The sequence below is a fragment of the Austrofundulus limnaeus genome, unplaced genomic scaffold, assembly GCF_001266775.1.
Source record: "Austrofundulus limnaeus strain Quisiro unplaced genomic scaffold, Austrofundulus_limnaeus-1.0 Scaffold193, whole genome shotgun sequence".
NCBI lineage: Eukaryota > Metazoa > Chordata > Actinopteri > Cyprinodontiformes > Rivulidae > Austrofundulus > Austrofundulus limnaeus.
The window spans coordinates 198,331-219,874 of NW_013952595.1; the positions used below are offsets into that span (position 1 = coordinate 198,331).

At 40.6% G+C, this 21,544-nt stretch overlaps 1 protein-coding gene across 2 annotated transcripts in view; it reads left to right on the forward strand.

The window, feature by feature from the left end:
* gas2l3 (growth arrest-specific 2 like 3) overlaps positions 1-20,539 on the forward strand; it is a 26,334-nt gene extending 5,795 nt beyond the window's left edge. The window contains exons 2-9 of one of the 2 annotated variants that reach the window (XM_014018430.1): positions 8,695-8,750; positions 15,126-15,312; positions 16,295-16,413; positions 16,542-16,683; positions 17,116-17,179; positions 17,260-17,401; positions 18,509-18,613; positions 18,857-20,539. In XM_014018430.1, the coding sequence (XP_013873884.1) occupies positions 8,727-8,750; positions 15,126-15,312; positions 16,295-16,413; positions 16,542-16,683; positions 17,116-17,179; positions 17,260-17,401; positions 18,509-18,613; positions 18,857-20,056 (1,983 nt within the window). In that variant the 5' untranslated portion in view covers positions 8,695-8,726 and the 3' untranslated portion in view covers positions 20,057-20,539. Of the gene's footprint in view, positions 1-8,694; positions 8,751-15,125; positions 15,313-16,294; positions 16,414-16,541; positions 16,684-17,115; positions 17,180-17,259; positions 17,402-18,508; positions 18,614-18,856 lie in introns of those variants that run through there. The other variant, XM_014018431.1, reaches the window with a different exon arrangement.
* Positions 20,540-21,544: the final 1,005 nt, after the last annotated feature.

A 21,544-nucleotide genomic window follows, 5' to 3' on the forward strand; every position in this document is an offset into this window, starting at 1 on the left:
ATAATAAACATTTATTTATTTTTTAACATATTTCTCAATATATAAAAATTAACGTATCAAGACAACATCCAACTCTTTGTATTGTAACATCAGTTGTGTAACTTATTTCTTTAAGGTGAAAACTGTTGAAAACAACAAGACTGTTTTGTCTTATTGCACAAATTAATATCCAGCTCCTCATATTTCTATTGATGTCATTTCCCCACTAGAAAAATGTGTGATGGAGGTCCATGAAGGAAAATAAGTTTAAATCAAATAAACAAAAGAGGATGCAGTTTAAAATTAATAAAAGGTATTTAAGCTACGTTTTGAACATCCAAAACACGTCCAACACTTGTTGGCTGCTTGTGCTCTTTAGGTCACACCTGAGGAACACCTGTTCATGTTAACCAGCAGCTGTGGACTGAAGCAGTTCTAGGGGGGTCCAGGGATAAAAGATCTACACACAATTCTGCATTTTCCAACCGTTTGAAGAGCATTTTACTAAATTCTTTGGATTAATAAAAGAAAAGAAAATGAGCATTTTATGAAGGTGAATACTGAAAACCAGATTTTAACTTAACGTTTATCTGAGATCATAACTGAAAATTTCATCCTTTTATTAGTATTTCCACACCGAGCWCTTCAGTTAGTCTTGACTGAATCATGTGATACTTTTCTCGTGAAATACCCTCTGCACCAGATAACAGTTATATGTATATATCATGTAGTAACAAAGCAGAACAAGTTACCRTCATAAACCTGAGCTGGGCGGGATGACAAAGTCATCACGGTATAAATTGAATCCCTTCACGGTAACTGTATATATCATGGTAGAAAACTATCATAAAAAGTAAAGAATGTAATTTGTAGAGCTTTTTTTTTTGCAGGAAACTAATCTTATTCAAACCCAGCATTTTTGCTTTAATATCAGCCTGCCAAACAATGAGCTTCTGCCTGCTGAACTAATGAGCTGCTGCTCTGCCGCGCGCTCATCTTCATCATCAGAGCAGAAGCCAACTTTACATTAGCAAGGTGGATTTATGACTGAAAGAACGTCCACGTTTTTTTTATTTTTATTTTTATTTATTTTTTTGTTATCTCTGTGGTGGGTAACAATACATAAACAAGTATTTTTTCTACAACAACTTGGGTGTGAAAAAACTGTTATTAAAGCTTTGCTCTGCGTGACGTGGAGGGAGGGAGGAAATGATCCCGACATAACATTTCTACAGCGGGAGGGGGAAATTTTGAGGATTTATTCTCTTTACGCCTTTTTAAAACGCTATAATTTCTTTGTTTTGTTTTGATCTCCTCCTGCTCAGTTGCCTCTGCACTCGCAGCCCTGTTGACAAAGGTGCGATGACGTAATGATAGGACGGTAGAGGGTAAATTTCTACCGTAGACCAATTTCATACTGTTTCTTTAGTCTACCGCATATGCCGCGCAGCCCTAGTAACCAGGGATTATTCTATAGACTAAATCAACTCGGCACCCTTAGCATTAGCCTCTACTGCCTATGCCATGGACCAACCCTGGATTTGGATGTTTTAAATAGGTTTTATTAGTTCAGATAAGTAGACTGTTTAACTTGCTTGACCAATTATCCTACATTTATGTACAAACCGATCACTTGCTCTCGTTTTAATAAAGTCCCCATTAAGCTGAAAAACTCAATCTGAAGGATTTGAGTGATTTCTTCAATGGCTTCAAATTGCCACCAATGTGAAGACAAAAGTCAAACTAACTCATGGTTTTTAAAGAGTTGTGGTCCAAAGACACCATTTATTATACTGATTGTCCGATGCTCACAGGAACAAATTACACAAGTAAGGTGGAGGAGGGGAACCCCAGAACACACCATCTGCATCCCTCTGATTAAGTAAATATTTAATGAGGGAGTTAATGTATGAAAATACTCCAGAGCATTACGTGGAAGCTTTCAGTTTAATCTTTTCTAGCCATTTTCTATTTTTACTCTCATTGCCATATAGTAGAAAATCAAAATGACATCACCGCCTGATTCTTCCCCTTTTAACTCATTACATAACCATTTTTTTTCTTACCCGGCGTTAATGCACGAGTGCTCACATGCACCGGCAGAGCGCTGCAGGCGACATGCGTGTGCCACGTGCTGTGTGTTTTGGTGACGGACTGTCGTGGAGACGTGTGCGCTCTGCTGTCTGGAATAGCACTGATCCTCTTAAATGATTATTGGCTGCGACCAGAGAGCTGGACGACCTGTGTGGGGAACACAAAGACAGATGTCCCGTCCCCTTCCTCATTAAAACATACAGACATCTATGTTTAGGTCATGCTAAAGGGAAGTTCAGACTCTGTCCCTTTCTTTTGATAGACACGGTCTATTGTGCTGCTCATTTGTAACCAGACAAAGAAGGGTCCTTTAATTTATTCTGCACCTTTTTGATAAGAAGTAGTTTGTGTGTTAAGCACTGCAAAGAAAATGGACTCATTCTTGGAGAAATTTGGCCTATTGAGTTTCAGATGTGTAAATGTTTAATATATTGAAACCCTGCACTGCAGCTTATTTCAACAAAATTTGATGGACATTTGAAGAGGCGCAAGTAAAGACATTCAGATTAGAAAATGTAGTTTATTAGTGAAACACCTGACTGAACTATTTATTCAGTTTATTTTTATTTGGTTTGAAATGTGTGGATGATCTGAAATTGACACATTAGTGCATGAAGGTAAGCCATAGCATATAGAAAAAAAAAAAACCAAGATGAGTTGCAGAAAGAAAGCAATTTTATTGGTAGTTGATAGAAGTGTAAGAAAATAATACCGGTACACTAAAATATTGAGATTTAATTTCCTGATACTGTATCAAAATCAAACGCACTATAAATATTTAAAGTAGATGTAAATAAAGCGCATCATATAGCTTTATAAAAAAATAAAGGTATACGATGCTCTTAAACCCTTCTCTTTCACATTTAAATCATTCAGTTGGTCTATATAAACTGCAATGCTTTGGTCTGAATCCTTCCTTATTGTAACTCCACAAGCCCCCTTTACACCGTTTTCTGAGTCATCTCGGATCAACTCATTTTAAGGCTGTCTCTTTAACCCAAATGAGGAGCTTCACACCCCTCCAGCTTTCAGATCGGTCCATTCTATTTTGATAGAGGGGTTTACCACTATATAGCGGTGCAGAAACATTTTAATTAATTCAAAKATGTTAACAAGGGATAAATCATATTGTGAACCCTGTGTTGTGATATGCGTCATCACCAAATTCTTACCAATACACTCTCCTACAACATGATAAAACTTTGTAAAGAAAAGGGCTTGTAGTTGAATGGACTATTCTCTTGAAATGTGGTTTTCTAGCTTCTAATTATAAAACAATGTTCTTGCAACATTGGTAACTAATTRTAGCTTGTTTTGTTTGTTCTATGCCTTGAGTGTTAAAACAAATCCTGCTTTTTTGATGCAGTCTGTTTTATGGCAGGGCTGTTAACAGCAAAACCCATTTTTTGTTTACAAAGAAAACAATGGTTCTGATGGTGACACTAGAGTTAGCTCTGTTACTTATAGTGTAACAGTCATATGTATGTGGTTTTCTCACCATTAGGGTGAAGAATTTAACTGACCAATACAGAATTTTTAAACCAACCCAACACTGATCCACTGAACCCTTGGATTAGCAGAGGTAAAATAATTAGCTGGCTTAAGCCAGAAGAAGGGGGTCTACAAAAACAGACTTTATTATGAAGAGAGCAAATGCTGAAGTGTAAACAGAGGGATGTTGAGACTGACACTCTACAGATGGACGGAATTCTTTATCTTTTTTTAACAGGGACAATGCAAACAAACAGAACAGATCAAGTCTGTAACTGATGCATTGCACAAAGAGTATATAGCTGTAGCTAATTTGCAACCCCAGTCCCTGGTTAGGCATTTCTACACAGATAAAATACATACAGTTTATGCATCATATACACTAAAAATACATAAGCATGTCTGCCAACAAATTCATAAAATCAACCAATACAACTTACAAATTCAAGCAATAAAAATTATCAAAAAAAATTGTACAAAACATTAAAATGCACAATTTAAAATTCTGAGACAAACAGTTCAAATAACGTTAGAACCTCTAAAATTAACCATACACAACCCCAGGTACCTCTCCGTCGTCTCACATTAGCCAACACGCTAAAAATTGTCACTACAACACACCAACACATACAGTCCTACACAGACTGTTCTCATTAAATCTAAATACTAAAAATGATCACATCTTTAGTTTTTCTTTAGCCAAGATTTAGTCATGTGGACGAAATTTTTAAATTTCAAACGTAGCTTTTATTTGCAGAGGCAATAAGTTCCATAATGTTGTGCTTTTTTTATGAAAAGGTAGTCTGACCAAACGAGGGTCTACATAGGGGAGTTATAGAGTTCTGTTGTAATGATCCTCTAGTGACCCTGTAGCTGTTTTGCCTTTGTATAAATGAACTTAATGAATCAGAAGCTAACTCATTAAGACATTTAAATATTAATTTAAGAAAACATAAGTTACAAAAACTTTCAAAAGTCATTAAATTATGCTTCTCCAAGATTAAACAGTGATGAGATCTTATCAGTTTTTTGTCCATTACTTTTACTGTTTGATTATACAATGAGACAATTGTTTAATAGCTGTTGTAGTGGCCTGAGCCCATGTTATCATACAATAAGAGATATGAGAAAATATCATGGCATGCATGTACCGAAGAGCAGACTGAACAGGAATATAGGGTCTTATTAATTTAAAGCAATTGATTTTTATTTTTATTTTTTAGAGAAAATTTATGTAATTCTCAAATTTTAAATGTGGGTCTAAAAACAGGCCAAGATATTTAACCTCCGTTACATTTTTTATTCTTTCACATCCCATAAATAAACTTTAAAATTTTGTTGCACATGCTGTTTTCTAATGGAAAAGCACATTGACACAGTTTTACTTAAATTAATTACCAACTCATTATTGAACAGCCAACGTTTCACTTCCTCCATACAGTCAGACAGAATATCAGCTGCCTGCTCTGGTGTCTTAGCAGGTGCATAAAGCTGACAATTTACACCATTGCAAACAGCAGGAAGGTCATTTATAAAGAGACTGAATAATAGTGGCCCTAATATACAGTCCTGTGGAAGTCCTCTTTTGATGTTTGAAAAGGAAGATTTTTTTCAGCCACTTAAACACATTCTGGTGTCGGCCTGTGGTTTTTATCTAAATCTAAAGTTTTCTGATTAACCCCATTTGAATGATTGTCTGAGGTTGTTAATCGGAGTCCACCCTTAGTTTAACCCGCACTAGTTATCTGGTTTGTCTCATTTGAGCGTTAACCCCTACAAAGAAGGAACTGTGGTTGATGGGTCATGGGAAATCCTTGACATGCTTAAAAAGAGGAGCGGAGCTCAACATAAGAACAGCTTTGTCAGATGTTTTTCCTCCAAATGACCGTTGGAGAATGTGCGTGGTAGCATGTCAATCCCTGCCCTTTTATGTGGCTCACAGAAAGAAAACCACTTTTTGTCTTTTGCTGCCTCTTTCTTGGCTTCAGCTGTCAACATCCTCTGCTTGACATTTTGACTTTATGTGGGTGTCTTGGGGAGCTGTGCTCTTATGTTCCAAAAGACACAACTGGAGCTGAGAGCTACAGATCCACTCTTTGTCCTGTGGTCAGTCTGACCCTACATGAATGCTTATAAGCTGGAAGATAGTAGATCCTTTCTGGATTGTTCCTCTAAAGGTCGAAGCACTTGACTATAAAGTGGTCATTCTTGTGTTTAAATGTGGAAAATAAAATGATGCTGAAGTCTTTGCCTTGTTTGAACAAAGAAACTCTGGTCACTTAAGCAAAAATGATTGACCAACAAACACCTGAACCAATTACGTGTACACACAATTTAACTCTTAGTCATCAATCTTCAGCCTCCAGCTCAACATCAGGCTATTTGAAGTAGACCAGGTGTGTCCATTTCTGGTTCTTGAGCTATCCTGCATGTTTTGCTGGTACCACTGGTTCAACACACCAGAATTGGAGATTAAATGACCCCCAAGTCCTGTAGAGGCTGTTAAATCACCCGTTCGATCCAACCAGGTGTGTCGGAGTAAAGAAATATCAAACATGCAAGATAGTGGCCATCGAGGACCAGGATTGGACACACTTGGTACTGGTTTGGATGTTTGGGGGTTGTTCTGTGGACTGGTGGGGTCTGGTCTGTTTATAGAGATGAAAAGGAAGCAGGGGTAAATCTCCACCTCTATCCATTCTCATTCCATTTCATTGCATCCTGATTGAGGAGTTCCTGGTTTTGTGTGTGTGTGTGTGTGTGTGGYAAAGAAAACAATGGCCTCTTTGTGAGAGGGTCCCAGTGTGATAGGATTGTTGGGGGGAGGCAAAGGGATGGTCAGAGCTTAGTGAAGCGTAGCCACTTCATTAGTCAGGGTTCTCCCATCGTACCTCCTCCCATCATCCATCCTCCCTCCCTCCCCTCGTTCTCTCGCTGCCTTCCCTTCCCGCTCACTCGTGGAGCCACAGAGGCAGGAATCGCTCTGACTGAACACAGTGAAGCTTTGACTCTGGATGAGGACGATCATCAGTGTTTTCTTGTAGCTTTTTAATAATTTGTTTAAGGTAAGTTGTCTTATGTTATCACCCTCTGTCTCATGCTGTCCTCCACTTGTCTCCTCTGGCAGCTGTTCTGGTGTAGAATACTGTATATTGATGGAGCACTTGATATTGTGTTTAAAATCAGTATTTTTTTCCTTTTATAAAAACAAGTCTCATCTTCAGTTGGAGAACTTGTAAACACAGTACAGAGATGGTACTCAAACCCATAAGCTCATATTTTAAGATGAAATGTGTGAGCGAGACCCGGGTGAGAAATGGATTGAGTAGGGGGTTGGTGGTGTCGGACTATTGCCTCAGCTGTGTTGACCAAATCAGCAGTGTTCTTGGGATCTTTGTGCTCATAATTGCTTTTTTCCCTTCTCGCCGCCTCTCTTTGTCAAACACACCCCCTCAGGGACAGATGAGGCTCGGGGGAATCCTGTCATCTTCTGTGGGAAAAGTACAGCAACTCCCTCACTTCCTTCTCAGAAAGTTGACTCAAAAACTCAACTGATGTACTTTTTCTGATTCTCATTTAAATGTTTGCTTTTTATCTTATTTACCTTTGTATTTTTACACTATTTCTAAACTTGTCATGTAGATTTAATTAGTCAAACTGTAAATGTGGACTTTAAACTTTTAATTAGGCTTTTTGGAACAGATTAATGTTTGCACTGAAACCACCAATGTGGACCTGAGWGGAAAATGTGTTTGTTAATCGTTCAGTTATTTTTGATAAATTTTAAAGAATAATGTGCTAAAACTTGGAATATGATGACAGAACAATTTTCAAACGAACAGCAGAAAGCTTAAGATTAAAAGTTCCAGTCTAGAATTCGTTTTTTTTTTTTTTTTTTTTTTTTTTTTTTTTTTTTTTTTTTTTTGGTCAAATGTTACAGAAAAGTTAACATGTACAGTATATAAAAAGGCCTTTATTTATTTTTAGTGTTTTTGAGTTGAACCAGAAACTGAAAAGTTTGTTCCTGCTCCCAAAATCTGAACATGTTTTGAGATGTAAGTGCACAGTGTTTGTATTGGGTCTGAACCAATTTATATAAAAAAAAAAAGCCAGAATAACTGTCAATACGTTTTTATTTTTTTATGCTTCTAACACTTTCTACGTCCTTGAATGTTTGTTTGCGGGTAATTCTGTACCACATTTTGGTACAGCTCATTTCTTTATGATCTTATGTGAAAAAAAAAACTGTAGAGGATATTTTGTTTCCAAGAAGTTTTCAGGGGCTTTTACAAAACAAATTCATGAAGTTGTGCACTCTGAACAATGATTTTGTGGAGGTCATTATTTCAGTCCATCCTGGTCCTCAAACCTTTTAGTCGCAGTTTCTTTTTCAGGAGAGACAGACTTTCCAGGTCGAAGGTTAAAAGTTAGTCTGATACCTTTTTATTCTCATGCTCTGTTTGCATCATGGGATTATTTTACCAACACATTGTCCTCATCGTCATTTGCCAAAGCTGTCCAACATCAGTGTTCGAGTAAACAAATTACTCATTGTTGGCAACAAAACCTGATTCTGTTGAATTTGCTTATTGCAAATTGTGTTTTTTTGGGGTTGTGAATGATGCTCTTTTTTGAGGGGGGGGGGTAATTTTTTTATCGAACATGATGCACATATATATATATATAAAATTTAAATTTGAAACAATGACAGTTTGGTGTGAATTTAAATGTTACTATAGCAGCTCTTGATGTACTGTGTGCGGTACAGTAAGTCATTTTTATGTTGGGATTAAAAAGTGCTTCATAAATATTAACTTGCTTTGTTTGACTCCAGTGAAACATTAACCTGTCAGAAACTGGAAGCAATGAGTAAATGACTCAACATGCAGGCCTGTTTAAAAACCAGTAAACATTGTGCAACCCACCCTGACAGACTGTTAATTTTAAAGAGTTTGTTTTGAAATGATCATCCCACTCATTTACTTTCTTTGATCCAGTCTTGAAAATTTGCAAAGATTTCTCTTTTTTCTTGGTCAAAGTGTTGTTGAGGAATGATCTTAAATGTCCAGGATAACTCCCTAAGTCTGTTTTGGAACATAACTGACAGAATCTGTTCTCATCTCTTCACAGGATGGAGAAGTAAACCTTCTGGGAACAGAGTCATGGCTGTTCAGGCTGGCATCCAGGTGAGTTCAGCTTTACTAACGAGGACAGGTTAAAGGCGACAAACACATTCCTACTTTGTTTGGTAAATATGGGGTGGAGCTTCACAATGTATGAAATTTATTATGATTGCAGTTTGTTAATATGGTGCAAACTGATATTGCAGATACAAACAAGAAGACAGTGATTTTATAAGACAATCAGATGGACCACTGCTGTCATAAAATGACTCGTCGATTCAGAGAAAAGTGATCCAAATACTAAAACATGTGACAACTGATGGGCTAATGACTAGTCAAAATGCCCCCAAGATTGAAGCAGATTGATGACATTTCTTTAAATGACTTTAATCTTAATTATTTTATTCTTGGAAACTTATTAAATTACAAATAAAACATTAAACCGTTATTTACGTAATTTGCAAGAATAAGAGTAGCAGTAGCAGCTAGCTGTAGCGCTTCTGGTGCATTGCATAATTCTGTTAGACTAGCTGTGTAATGGAAAAGTAATAAAGATGTAAAGGTTTTAGAAAGAAAAGCAGGAAACTCTGAGCTGTAGTTGATTTGATAGTGGGCCAAATAAAATCTTTCTACAGAAACACACATCAAATTATTCAAAACATCCATCAAAATTTGGTGGGGTTTTTTAGTTAAGAATGCTGTAGTAAAATGTCTGGCAGCGTGTCGACCGCTCCCTGATTTACTTCAGTTATTCAAATCAAAATAAAAACTATAACCGTCTGTCTGCGGAACAACTGCAGAGCCCACCTGTGTTACGACACGTCATCTTGTTATCATGTGTATCTGACGTGCCATGGCCCGGACCCTGAGGATTTCACATTTTGTTTTGGGAGGAGTGGGTGGAATGTTCTTTTATTTTTTCTTCTTCTTCTTCCCCCTTTCCCCTCCCAGCAACGATGTGGAAGTCATCCCAAAACTCAAAACAAACGTATCGTATTACAAATTTGTCACACAGCAACACCTCCTTCAGATGCTTTTTTTCCCCTCGTCTGGCTCAAAGTTCTGGCTCGTCCTCTCTCTTCTTGGACTGTGGTTATGTAAAATACGCATCTTGGTTCTGTTCACAGAACATGTGGCAGGAAACCCCTCAGTCTACATTTGGATGCTGCAGCTTTAAACGTGCCAAATGAATCCCACTGATCGGGTTACTTGGAGTGTTTGTGGTTAAAACTAACAGCTGGTATGGAATCATCTGTAGAGCAGAGGGGTAAACACAAAGACATAACTCCACACATGTCTTGGCATTTATTTAGGGATTTTTTTAAACCCGTTTAATATCCTCATACTCCGCTACAGTTGTTTCCAGAGCTCGGCGTTGTTGTGGAGTGCTCGGATTGGATGTCGGGTCACACCCTGACTGGTCTGCTCAACCATGCTGAAGAGATACGCACTCATGGATGTTTAAGGAGCAAATGTGCTCGTCTGTACTACAACTGTAAATACAAGAACTGAAAAACCTGATGTTGGATATGATATTAGCTTAAATCTCAGCCAAGACACGTGTTATCCTGAAAGTCCCGAATAACTGAATTTTAATACTTTTACAAACTCAAATAAGAGAAAGTGTAGCTGTTGTCTTTTTTAATGATTTTTAAAAATGGAAAGTTTGCTAAATTTAAATGAATTAGTATTTTGGATAAATTAATATCTGAGATTGTACAACTGTTTTCTGTGTCAAGGCTGAAATTATTATTTTTTCTCAAACTCTTCCTGTGTGAACAGGCCTGTAAACAATCAGATGTAGGCCGTCACTGCTGCAGCTCTGAGATATCAGGCTTTCCTGGATTTCACCCAGGAGGAGTAATACCAGGATGTCTAACATTGACAGGATTGATTAGTGCTGGGCGGTATGACCAAAATTTTATATCACGGTATTTTCAACATTTACACCGGTTTCACAGTATATCACAGTATTTTTCTTTTCATCACAGGTCAGCGATAATAAAATGTACAAAAACAGCTTATTAATTTTTTTCTTTTACTATACCTCTGTCTGTATCTCTGTTTCCCTCCTCTAAACGTCTTTTCTTCTCCTCCTGGTTGGAGACAGTAGTCACGCATTTTGGTCCGGTTGTGAAAGAGGAGGGATAAAAGATTATCGTTTCTACTGTTTTATGTTATTTAATAAAGATTAACAGCATGACTCACCTTGCACACCAGTCAACTCAATTCCACTACAAAACTCCCCCGCCCCTGGTTTTTCACAATAGAAGCACGCTAAAGTCTCCATGCATCTCCACATCTCCATATTAAAGTCGTGTGTTTAATCTAACTGTGCACGTCACTGAAGAGGTGTTTACTACATTCACCGACAGCGAAAACGGGATGTTTTTTAATGTCAGTCAATATAAGCAGTGGAATCGCCACCCGCCGCTTCAACAAACTGCTCAACAATAACATTAGCATGCTAACACACATAGCGGTGCTGCAAAGAAAAGTGTCCCCCGGGAAATGGTTGACTGGCGGCCGCGACGAAACGTTCTGCACRTGTTCAGGCACTAGCGCATTCCCCTGATTTTAACCAGTATGTCGGTATTCAGAAAATTCATATCATAAAAATAAAAAATGGTATTCGGTACGAACCGGTATACCACCCAGCACTAGGATCGGTCACTCATGTTTGTGCAGAACTGACTCACTGCTCCAGCCGCCTCCTGCTSTGGTGTTCCAGCAGCCCATGTGGGACAGAGGACCTGTAGAGTGGCTCTTGCTGGTCATCAAGACGTTGAGATGTCCAGATTGTGAAACCATGTTCTGTAATGCTTGGTATACAATCCATTGGTTGTCTCTTGGTTAGATCGGTCTTGAATGACTGAACCCTTCATGTGTATCTCAGTATCAGTCTACAGTGATCCCTGTACACCCCACATGTCTGAAATGATCACTTTGTCTCAGGTAAACCCACCAGGCAACCCTATCAAATATTCAACTGTTGTCATATTTAATATTTGACTAGAGTTTTCCAAGTGAGTTAACTTATAGCCTTTGCGCACTAGCGCAAAAGGCTAACAGGCTAAGCTGAGGTTCTTCTTATATGAAGCAGCTCTGTTGTCCTCCATCCATATTTTCAGTAACAGGCTGAGTCATTTCTGCCTTCTCTCTGTCAACGATCTCTGGTTTCATTTAAAAGAGCCAATCATCAGATATTGTCCAAGATCAGCTATATCCACTTCAGGGTGGATATAGCTCGCTCACACCGAGGACCTATCCACGTCATCATTTACCCAGAATGCTTTGTGAGTAAATAAAATGGCCCTGTCCGTGTAATATATTTTAAAACTTATTACAGTATTTAGTCTTTATTTTACAGTTAAAATATGTTTATCACAAAGTCTAATGTTACAACTAATCATGGATCCCTTTTAACTATTCTTCTTGCTCACTCGGTTTGTGAGGACGGCCTGGTGTTGGTAGATTTCTACACATCCCACATTCCTTCCACTTCCATTTCTTGATGGACTCAACACAGCTTGTATCATCCCATCTCTCGGACTTCACAGCTTCAGGAGCTCCTCGTGACTAGAAATAAGGATTTGTGTAAAGAAACCCCTACAGGCTTTAGAAATGTCAGGCTGTCGCAATAACTCTTAGCCTTTTGTAAAGAGTAGTTGGTTTTAGTTCAGCTCGGCTAAATTAAACATCCTGGGTTAGTTACGATCCTTGAGACTTAAAGGTCAGTCAAAGGTCATGAGAAGTTAAACTGAGATGTCTGACGTAATCTGGGATGGTCGGTGAAAAAATGAGATTTTTATACATCCCACTTTTCTTTTGCACCTCACTCAGTTCAGTTTATTCATCAGATTAAGAGGCTCATGTTAAGAGCTTCTAAATCTGAGGTGATTGGTTGTTAAAGGCTGTAATGCTACATTGCAGTATTTTTGCATTTCTTTGCTGGATTATCAGACCACATTCCTGTGCTGTAAGGACCGAGGTGGGGTAGCAGGGACAGGATTAACAGGTTGTTCCCTCATTGTTCAGTCCTTTTGAATAAAATCCCGTCATTTCTCTGTGCTGCCATCTTATCTTACAAGCTGGATGTTGAGACACAAACACTTGTTCTCATTTCTGAACGTTCAGATCAGCAGGATCACAGAAACATCAGGTGTTTCGCCTCTTTGTCCTACTTATTTATTAGAAAGCTGGTCCTTGTGTTCCCACCAGAACTGCACTTTTTGAATTCAAAGGTCACACCAAAGTTTGTTTTTGGTATGTTTTTTTAATCTTTGTGTTCAGACCAACTTTAAGGCTTTCTCCAAACAATCTCTAAATTTAAACACTGAGACGTGGTTACAGAAAGGTATGGTCATCAGACTTTACATTTATTTTAGGAGGTTTAGGAGGTCTGATTTGTTTTAAGACGATCTTTAAGAAATTTTTCTCAATTTTGATAAATATGGATAATCTCTCCACCCAGTGGACTGCAGGGGTATAATTCAGTGTTTTTGTTAGTTTTACCTTCATTAGATTTGTTGAACAACATGAACCTTTCAGCTTTATAACAAACTGGTTAAAGCTGAACATTTCTAACTGACTAAATTGTTCCATAAACATTCAGGTTCTGCTCAGGCGTGGACGCTGAGGCTTTTGTCTCACGAGACTCAAACTGTCCAACTATCTCTGGAACAGTTCTGCAGAGGCAGCTCAGATCATCCTCAGGACATTTCTGTGGAAATTGGTCTTTTTTTCTCTCCTTTCTTTTCTCACAACAAGGTTTCCAGTTTGTTGGCCGAGCAAACTCGAATTCCTGGCCTGGTTTTAGGCTCAATAAGCCTTCTGACCACAGATGATGCTCTGTCCCATTATTGCTCAATGATGTGTGATCGACCAGATGATTAGAGTGTCTTAAGCAGATGTCCACAAAGTGGACAGAAAGACATGGTGGGTCCAGAAGTGAGTTATGTAAAATCTGGAGATGTAATGAACATTTGCAGCCAGGAATGAAGTTTCCCCTCTGGCTGCAGGGAAACGTGTTCAACTCCAAACATTTCAGTGGTGTGATCAGATCAGTTTTATCATTAAGAGCTTTAAATGGACTTTTTTTCTGAAACTAATAGAGCTGCGTTTGAGATCAGGCTGTTAAATTTCTCACATCTTGCCTGGCTTTTAGAAGTACAATGTTTTTACAGGTTTTGTACAGACTGAGACGTACACTCTTATGTTACATCACCTCAAGGATTGTTTTACACACACATGAAGGAAAATGTGTCATACCAAAGCTAAACATGTTTATCAGCCAATCATTTGACTGGTATACGATAATCAATGATTTTTGGTATTAATTGCAATAAACCTAGATGGTTCCAGCTGTGGGTGTTGAGGAGAATATTTGTGACCCATCATATCAAAATGAGGATTAAGTCAAATTTGGTCAAAATTACCTAATTACATTTTCAGATTCTTGGCTTTAAAAGCTACATTTTGATACCTGGATCATTCTGATATAATTAAATCCATATATTGTAATCGGTCTTGTTGGTTACAATAATACCTAAATATTTGGTCTGAATCCTAATTTTATGTCATTTTAATGAGGAATTTTTGATGTCCGTATAAAGAGGAAACCTCATATTATATTTGAATATTGAGATTTCCCAGTTGGAAATAAACCAGAACATTGCTAGCTCACAGGAAAAATCTCAAAATTTTAAGGCAATTTTCCTCAATCAGGTTTTTTGATGCTACTGCTCAAAATGCTTCAAAATTTAGTTTTATGATTATATTTCAAACAGTTCATTCAAATGGTACATTGATAAGGCAATTATTCATTATATTTTGACAAAATGCAATTTTTGTTAACATTTTAGTCAAAATACTATTTGCCTATTTCTCCATTTACCACTTTTGGACTTAATCCTCGTTCCGATGTGATGGGTCACATATAAATAATAAATAGTATCTATAGTACGTGTGAATGCTGCAACGATGTCCTGTGGTTTTGAATAGTCTTAGACTGATGGCTGGTTCAACACGCTGGTATCTGTCCTATTATTTTGTCTGTTCCTTCCTTACTCTGATGGAAGCTGGTGCCCATCTCCAGTGGTCCAATCATTCAGAACCAAGGTCTTCAACCCTGTTTTTGATGATTCCACACACCTGACTGACCGAGTGATTGACAGGCTTCTGCTAAACTTAATTTGTAAACTTGGTAATTGATCTGAATCAGGTGTATTGAAGCAGGGGAATATCTAAAACATACAGGACAGTGTCATGAAGAACAGGATGTAGATTAGTTACATATGGAGGAATACACACAAAAGCACTAGCCAGTGTGTTTTTATTTCTTGCAATATTTCAGTTTTAAAAATAGGACTCTGACTTGTTTTTTCTTGTTTGGTTGTATCTGACAGTTTCTGTTGAAACCTTCCCTCTCCACCTCAGGTTTGGTTCGGTGAGAAGTTTGACTCCCCTCTGCTGAGTCCCAGGGGCCCTCGTAGCCCGTTGGGGCAGCGGCACGGCCCCGGCCTCGCCAACGTCTTCGAGTACGACCAATGGCTCGCGGTGCGCCACGAGGCCACGCTGGTGCCCATGCAGGAGGACCTGGCCATCTGGCTCAGCGGCATGTTGGGTACGTTGAGTCAGTATTTACTTGTAGCTCCAGAGAAGACCGTTTCTAGTGGAGGCTGGCTGACTTATGCAGGTAAAACAGTTTGACACGGGTGGAGCTGGTAGATATGATTCGTTAAAACCAGTGTGCACAGATTTGTCCCTCCAGGCGAGGAAAACACTGCCACACTATTGACACACAGTGTCTGTGTAATTGGATTTGGATGCAGTCATTTCCAATCAGCTCCCAGGAGAACAGAGAGAAAAGAGTGGAACAAAACCCCTCATTTCATCCATCTCTGCTGTTATCCAGACCTCATTGTCTCTTGTTATACAATGGAGCAGCAAGGAAACTGAAGCTGACCAGAAACTGACTCTATTGTCTGCTGCGGAGTTTTTTTTTTCAGTTATTCTCAGGAGGAATGAGGGCACGTACACAACACTCATCACGTTCTGAACTCATGATCATCTGCTTTTCAGGTTCTGAGCCTTTTTAAACCGTTCAGTTTTGAAAGGTTTGGATTCTGCTGAGCAAAGTGACGAGGGTCAAGTTTCAGCCTCGGGCTGGATTCTGGTTGTGTGGAAGTAGACTTTTGTAGATCCGTCTTTGTCACTTTACTCTGATGGTTGTAGACTTTGTTCTCAGCAGGGTTTAACTTGTTGTCTTTTATGGAGTTTCCTCAAGCTGTGATTTACGACGCAGGGGTCGTGGGAGCCTCAGAGACAGACTGTGGAGTCCTTGTGTTTTCTAAGCACCTCCACAGGAAGGAAACATTAGCGTGGAGTTTTTACTGGGAGATGTTTTTTTTTTATTTGGCACCTTTTTTAATAAAAACGTTAAGACGCCCTTTTTTGAGTTTCTTCTTTATGTTAAAATTAACAAAAGCTCGTGAAAGAAAACAATGTGTCAGAAACTCGATACATCACAGGTGTCAAACTYCGGTCCTGTCCTGCATGTTCTTGTTTCTCTGCTCCACACCTGATTCAGTGATTTATTTCTGCAGGAGATGAGGTGAAAGCTGAGTTCTTCATGGAGGAGCTGAATAACGGTGTGAAGCTCTGCCGACTCATCGGAGTCCTGCAGGACAAAGTCGCGCAGATCTGCCCGTCTGCTCTCAGCAAGGTGAGTCAGAGGGAAACGGCTCCGCAGGTCAGAGCAGTCTCTAAAAACATGGTCTCTTTATTCTATTTGAGTTTGAAACAGTCCTTGGTGTATTTGACACAACCAGTGTTTGTTTTCTCTCGTTGCAGCTTTTTCCAACCAGGAAAGTTGCGTGTAAGTGGGACGCCTCTCCGGGTTCCTTCTTCGCTCGCGACAACACGGCCAACTTCCTGGCCTGGTGTCGACACATCGGGGTGGAGGAAACCTACCTGTTTGAGTCGGAGGGCCTCGGTAAAATCCTTTATTTACTGTCAAAATGACCTCTGAGTTTCTGAAAAAACTTTTTTTGGACCTCCAACATACTGACCACCTCATTCTGATACATTTTGAGTAAACATGAGCTGCTGAGTCTGTAAGGAAACAGTAACTCATTAAAATACCACTGCAGGCTGAGAGTCCAGCTCTGATGGAGAAACAGAAGCTGATTTATTCCAACATTCAGAGCAAAGTTCAGTCTTTAACGGCTGAATTTTTGTTTTGTTTTGATGGAAACATAGAAATTAGTTAATGACTTTAAACAGACCAAACTCCTCCTGTATCATTAAAATATAAGATAAGATGTATCATAATTGTATTTTTTTAAATATATTTTCTCATAGATTAGATCTCTAACCTGACAATCAGCTGATGGACTTTAATTATTGATCTGTTTTCTGTCTTTAGTTCTGCACAAGGAGCCTCGGCAGGTTTGTCTCTGTCTGCTGGAGATCGGCCGCATCATCTCAAAGTAAGTTTCTGACCCCGGACCCAAACCCGGCTGTGTTTGAGTGTTCATCAGCTCACCTGGCTGTTTGACTCTCGTTTCAGGTACGGCGTGGAGCCTCCTGTCCTGGTGAAGCTGGAGGAGGAGATCGAGCTGGAGGAGACGCTGCTGCTGGCGGAGGAGCCTCCTCCAGCTGTGAAAACCTTCAGCGTGTGCTGCCAGCACGGCGCCCTCTACCAGCCCGAGGTGGGTTCATCACGTTAAACGAAACACGACGGGAAACGTTTCCACCTGGAGGCGAAATGACAAGAACGAGTCGCGTCACGTCTCTAAACGTGCGGCAGCTGCGTTCTCGTGTTCCTCTGCACGCTTGGGAGGCGAGCAGCTGATCACACAGGCAGTACATGTGCGACCCATTTGAAGCAGAATTGGGCTCCGGCCGCTCGGTCGGCGCCCCACAGGCTACGTGACGCACCAAGTTGATCATGTGACGCTCCGCCGGCAGCGCCATGACTCGCCACCACACGTGACTCGTACATATGTGCACAGATTTCTTTCTTTAGTTTGAGCAGCCTGTGACTGAACTGGGTTGTGAAACATCCCTGATGGGGGTTGTGGTTCCTGTTTGATGGGTTTATTTATTTAGCCCGGTTCAATGGATCAGAACGTGCACTAACACTGTCTGCTTGATTGTTTTCTTCCCAGAGGAGACAGCACCGCTAAAAATAACCACTGTCACTGAAGTGGAAAGTAGTTGGGATGAAATGAGCATCATCACGATTCTGTTAGTACTGAACATATCTGAACTCATCTGCTGATGGTGGTTTTAGCTCACATCTTCTGAAGTTCTTGTGCAATCAGGGTGACTGAATTATTAATGCACCCCTATACCATCAGAGAGGCAGGCTTTTGAACTGTGTGCTAACAACTARAGGAGCAGGATCCTCTTCAGTACAGACTGACATCGGTGGTTTTATGTTTGTTTAAATCTTTATTTCTTTTTGACACTCTTAGTTTGAAGTTTAGCAGCTAAAGATGCTACATRYTAACACACTGACACATCCAGCACTGCTTGTAAGAAGGGATAGTTTGTTTAAATTTGGGATAAATGGGATCAAAAAACGTTTTTACACTTGTGTGTGTGTGTGTGTGTTTTTTTTTTTAGTGGACTTAACATTTAAGTCGACTTCAAATTAGTGTAAACTCATTTAGCAGAAGATAACGGTCCGCTAATTTAAGTTTGCAAAAACGATAATCTGCTAAAATAAAAAGCTGATAGTGTATGAAGTTTGCAAATCGTGGTGTATYCTCAGATGAGTGGTTGTTCATGTGGCTTGGGTTTTTATTTTGTAGGAGCTGAACATGGACGAGCCCGTCTGCAACTGCTCCAACAGAGTCTCCATCGAGTACCTGTCTGAGGGCCGCTACAGACTGGGAGATAAGACCATCTTCATCAGGGTGAGTGTCCCTCTGACACACAGGTTGTAGTCAGGCTCTGTGTCCTGGCAGAGCCTGAGTGGGGGCGGAGCCTATGTGGCACGTTAAGCTCATTACCCAACAGTGATTACATCATGATCACTCTACTATTCAGAACGCCACGACTCGCCGCAACAGACAAGTTAATCTGTGTTATTCTGGGAGTGTGTTTGAATGATGTCATCGTTGTTTGACCTCAGGGTGATAAATAATGTTTCTCTTCAGATGCTTCATGGGAAACACGTGATGGTGCGTGTGGGCGGCGGCTGGGACACGCTGCAAGGCTTCCTGTCTAAATACGACCCGCTGCGGGTGCTGCAGTTCACCACTCTGGAGCAGAAGATTCTGGCCTTCCAGAAGGGTCCGCCGGGTCTGGGTGGTCAGCATGGCAACGCTGCTCCACCCCCTCCCCCTGACATGGACCCCCTCGCTGCCGTCGACGACCTCGTCTCCTCTGCTTCCTCCTCCAGCTCGTCTTCCTCCTCTTCCTCAGGCTCGGTGTGCCAAGCGCCTGCGCCCGCTGCAGGTCTAACATGTCGCTCCTGCACCCCTTCGCCCACCCTGCCGCAGAAAGGTTTGGTTTCAGCAACAAGAAAGAACCTCGTGACGCCACCCTCCTCGCCCAGGAAGCCCACCCAGCTCCCCCTGCCCATCGGCACCAAAGGCTCCGCCTCTATGCCCTCCTCTCCTGTGGGGACCTCCTGCAGACCTCCCCCCAGCTCAGGGGGACAGCGCAGAGCTGTAACCCCATCAGCTGCTCCCGTTAACTCGAGCTGCTCCTCCTCTAAGCTGAAGGTCCGACCTCACGGCGCCGCCTCCCACCCCAGGAGCCCCGTCTGCCCTGAGCCGTCTTCCAAATGCCCCAAACCCTCCAGCCGCTGCGCCTCCCCCGCCCCGACACCCTTACCCGCCTCCAAAGATGCCCGGCCCCCCACGAGCGCCAACCAGCGCTCTCGCCTGGCCCAGCGGCGCCCCGGCTCTCCAGCCTCRCGGCTCCGCCTCGAAGCGATCAGGCGAGTGAGGACTCCGAGAGCAGCTGCCACAACGGCCTCACAGTCCCGGACCCCCACCCMCTCCTCACGAACAGTCTCCCCAGCACCAGGAAAACCCACCACCACCAAGGGCAAAGAGACCACAGCTAAAAGCAAGGTACCGGTACCAAACAGGACCACTGCAGCCCCTGGGGGCAGCTCGGACCCCTCAAACTATCAGAAAWCAGCAGCACAGAGGGTGGGCCGCAAACAGGTAGCTGCACTGCCCCCAAACAACACAAAGTCATCCCTACAACCTGAACGCAGTCGAGTCCCGGCCGCAAAAAGCAGCGCCGACATCAAGACCACAGTCGCCAAAAAGCCCTCCCAGATGAACGGCAGCAAGGAGGAGCCTTATTTTGAAATGAACAGTAAGAGGAAGCAGAAAACGTGACGCCTCCTGCAGACCCTGTCTCACTAACAGACCCCCTCAAACACGTCTTTGTTTTATCTTTTTAGTTTTTCCTGAGATCTGTTCATCTCTGACACAAACTCACCTTCAAACTTGCACAACGTTTACATTTTTACAACCGTTTTTTTWATTATTTAGTTTTTAACCTAAAATAAAGAAACTGGACTCGGCTTCTGACCCGTGCCTTCAGAACTTTGGTTTCTGAGCAGCTTTTGGAATGCTTCTGGGTTACTGAGGAAACGTGCACAGCCTGCTCTCACTCAGGACTTTTCAGATTAAACTACTGATCAAAGAAAACTATTCAAAGCAATAATATTTCAGAACTTCTACTTATTTTGTATTTTTCTGTAAAATCTAGTTTTTCTATGTTGTGTTTTTAGTTTGTATTATTTTCTTGGCACTTTACTCATCAGTCTGAATGTTTGTTGTTCCTGATCAATAAATGAAGAAATAGTTTTAAAATCATTTTGCTTTTAGAGTTTTATTCTAGAAAGTTCAAATTACAGCAGTTAGGCTTTTCTGCCCTCTTGTGGTTGGAAATATCACAACCACTCATTTCAATCTGTACACAAAACTATAATATGAACAGATCTGCAGTAAAATCTTGAGGTTACACAGAAGAAATTACATCGTGTTGACAGCAGGACAAGGTGCAGCAGAAATACAAGAGGAGMTAGAAGATTGTATGTCATACTGTGACAGCCAATCAGCATCCAGCAGAACATGGTTCCACTAATCACAGCCCAGCAGCTGCACGATTGTTTGCATATCCCACCCCCTGTGATTGATGACCTCATTCCTGCTGCTCTGACTCCGCCCACAACAAACCCACAAGGTTTGCTCATGCACAAAACTGGGCCAGAGACTTGCTTATGCCACTTTTTTTTTTATAAAACCCAAATTTGAAAATGCTCGGCCTCTCACGCCAGCTCTGCACATTGTGTGCGTTCATTTTGGAAACAGGACGCTGGCGACAAAGATGAAGTGAAGAATTATAGCCACATCAGTATAATATCACACTCGCATAATTAATTTCACTCCAAATCAAATTTAGATCAACTTGCCTTTTATAAATAGCCAAATAATAAAAAAAAACCTTTTCAAGCCAACTAAAATCTTAATAGTTCATGCAACACTTCATATACAGTATGTGTTACTCCTCTAGTTTTAAAAACAAGACTCAACATCGTTCCTGGGTTTCAACAGACATTTATTTTGTACCACATGTCTTTTACATGCCCAAATAACGCCGTCAGAACTAAGAAAAGAAATACAAATTCAAGTTAGCTCCGACAATACAAAATTTACATAAATAAGCATAAAACAAAACAATAAAATTGTACCTCATTGCCCACATTAACTCCAGAGAAATAAAGATGAAATCAAGACAGCTCCTTCTCTACGGAAACAAATATTAGTCTTATGTATTTTGTACTCGTAAATCAGACTTTGTACTTGTAGATTAAGATT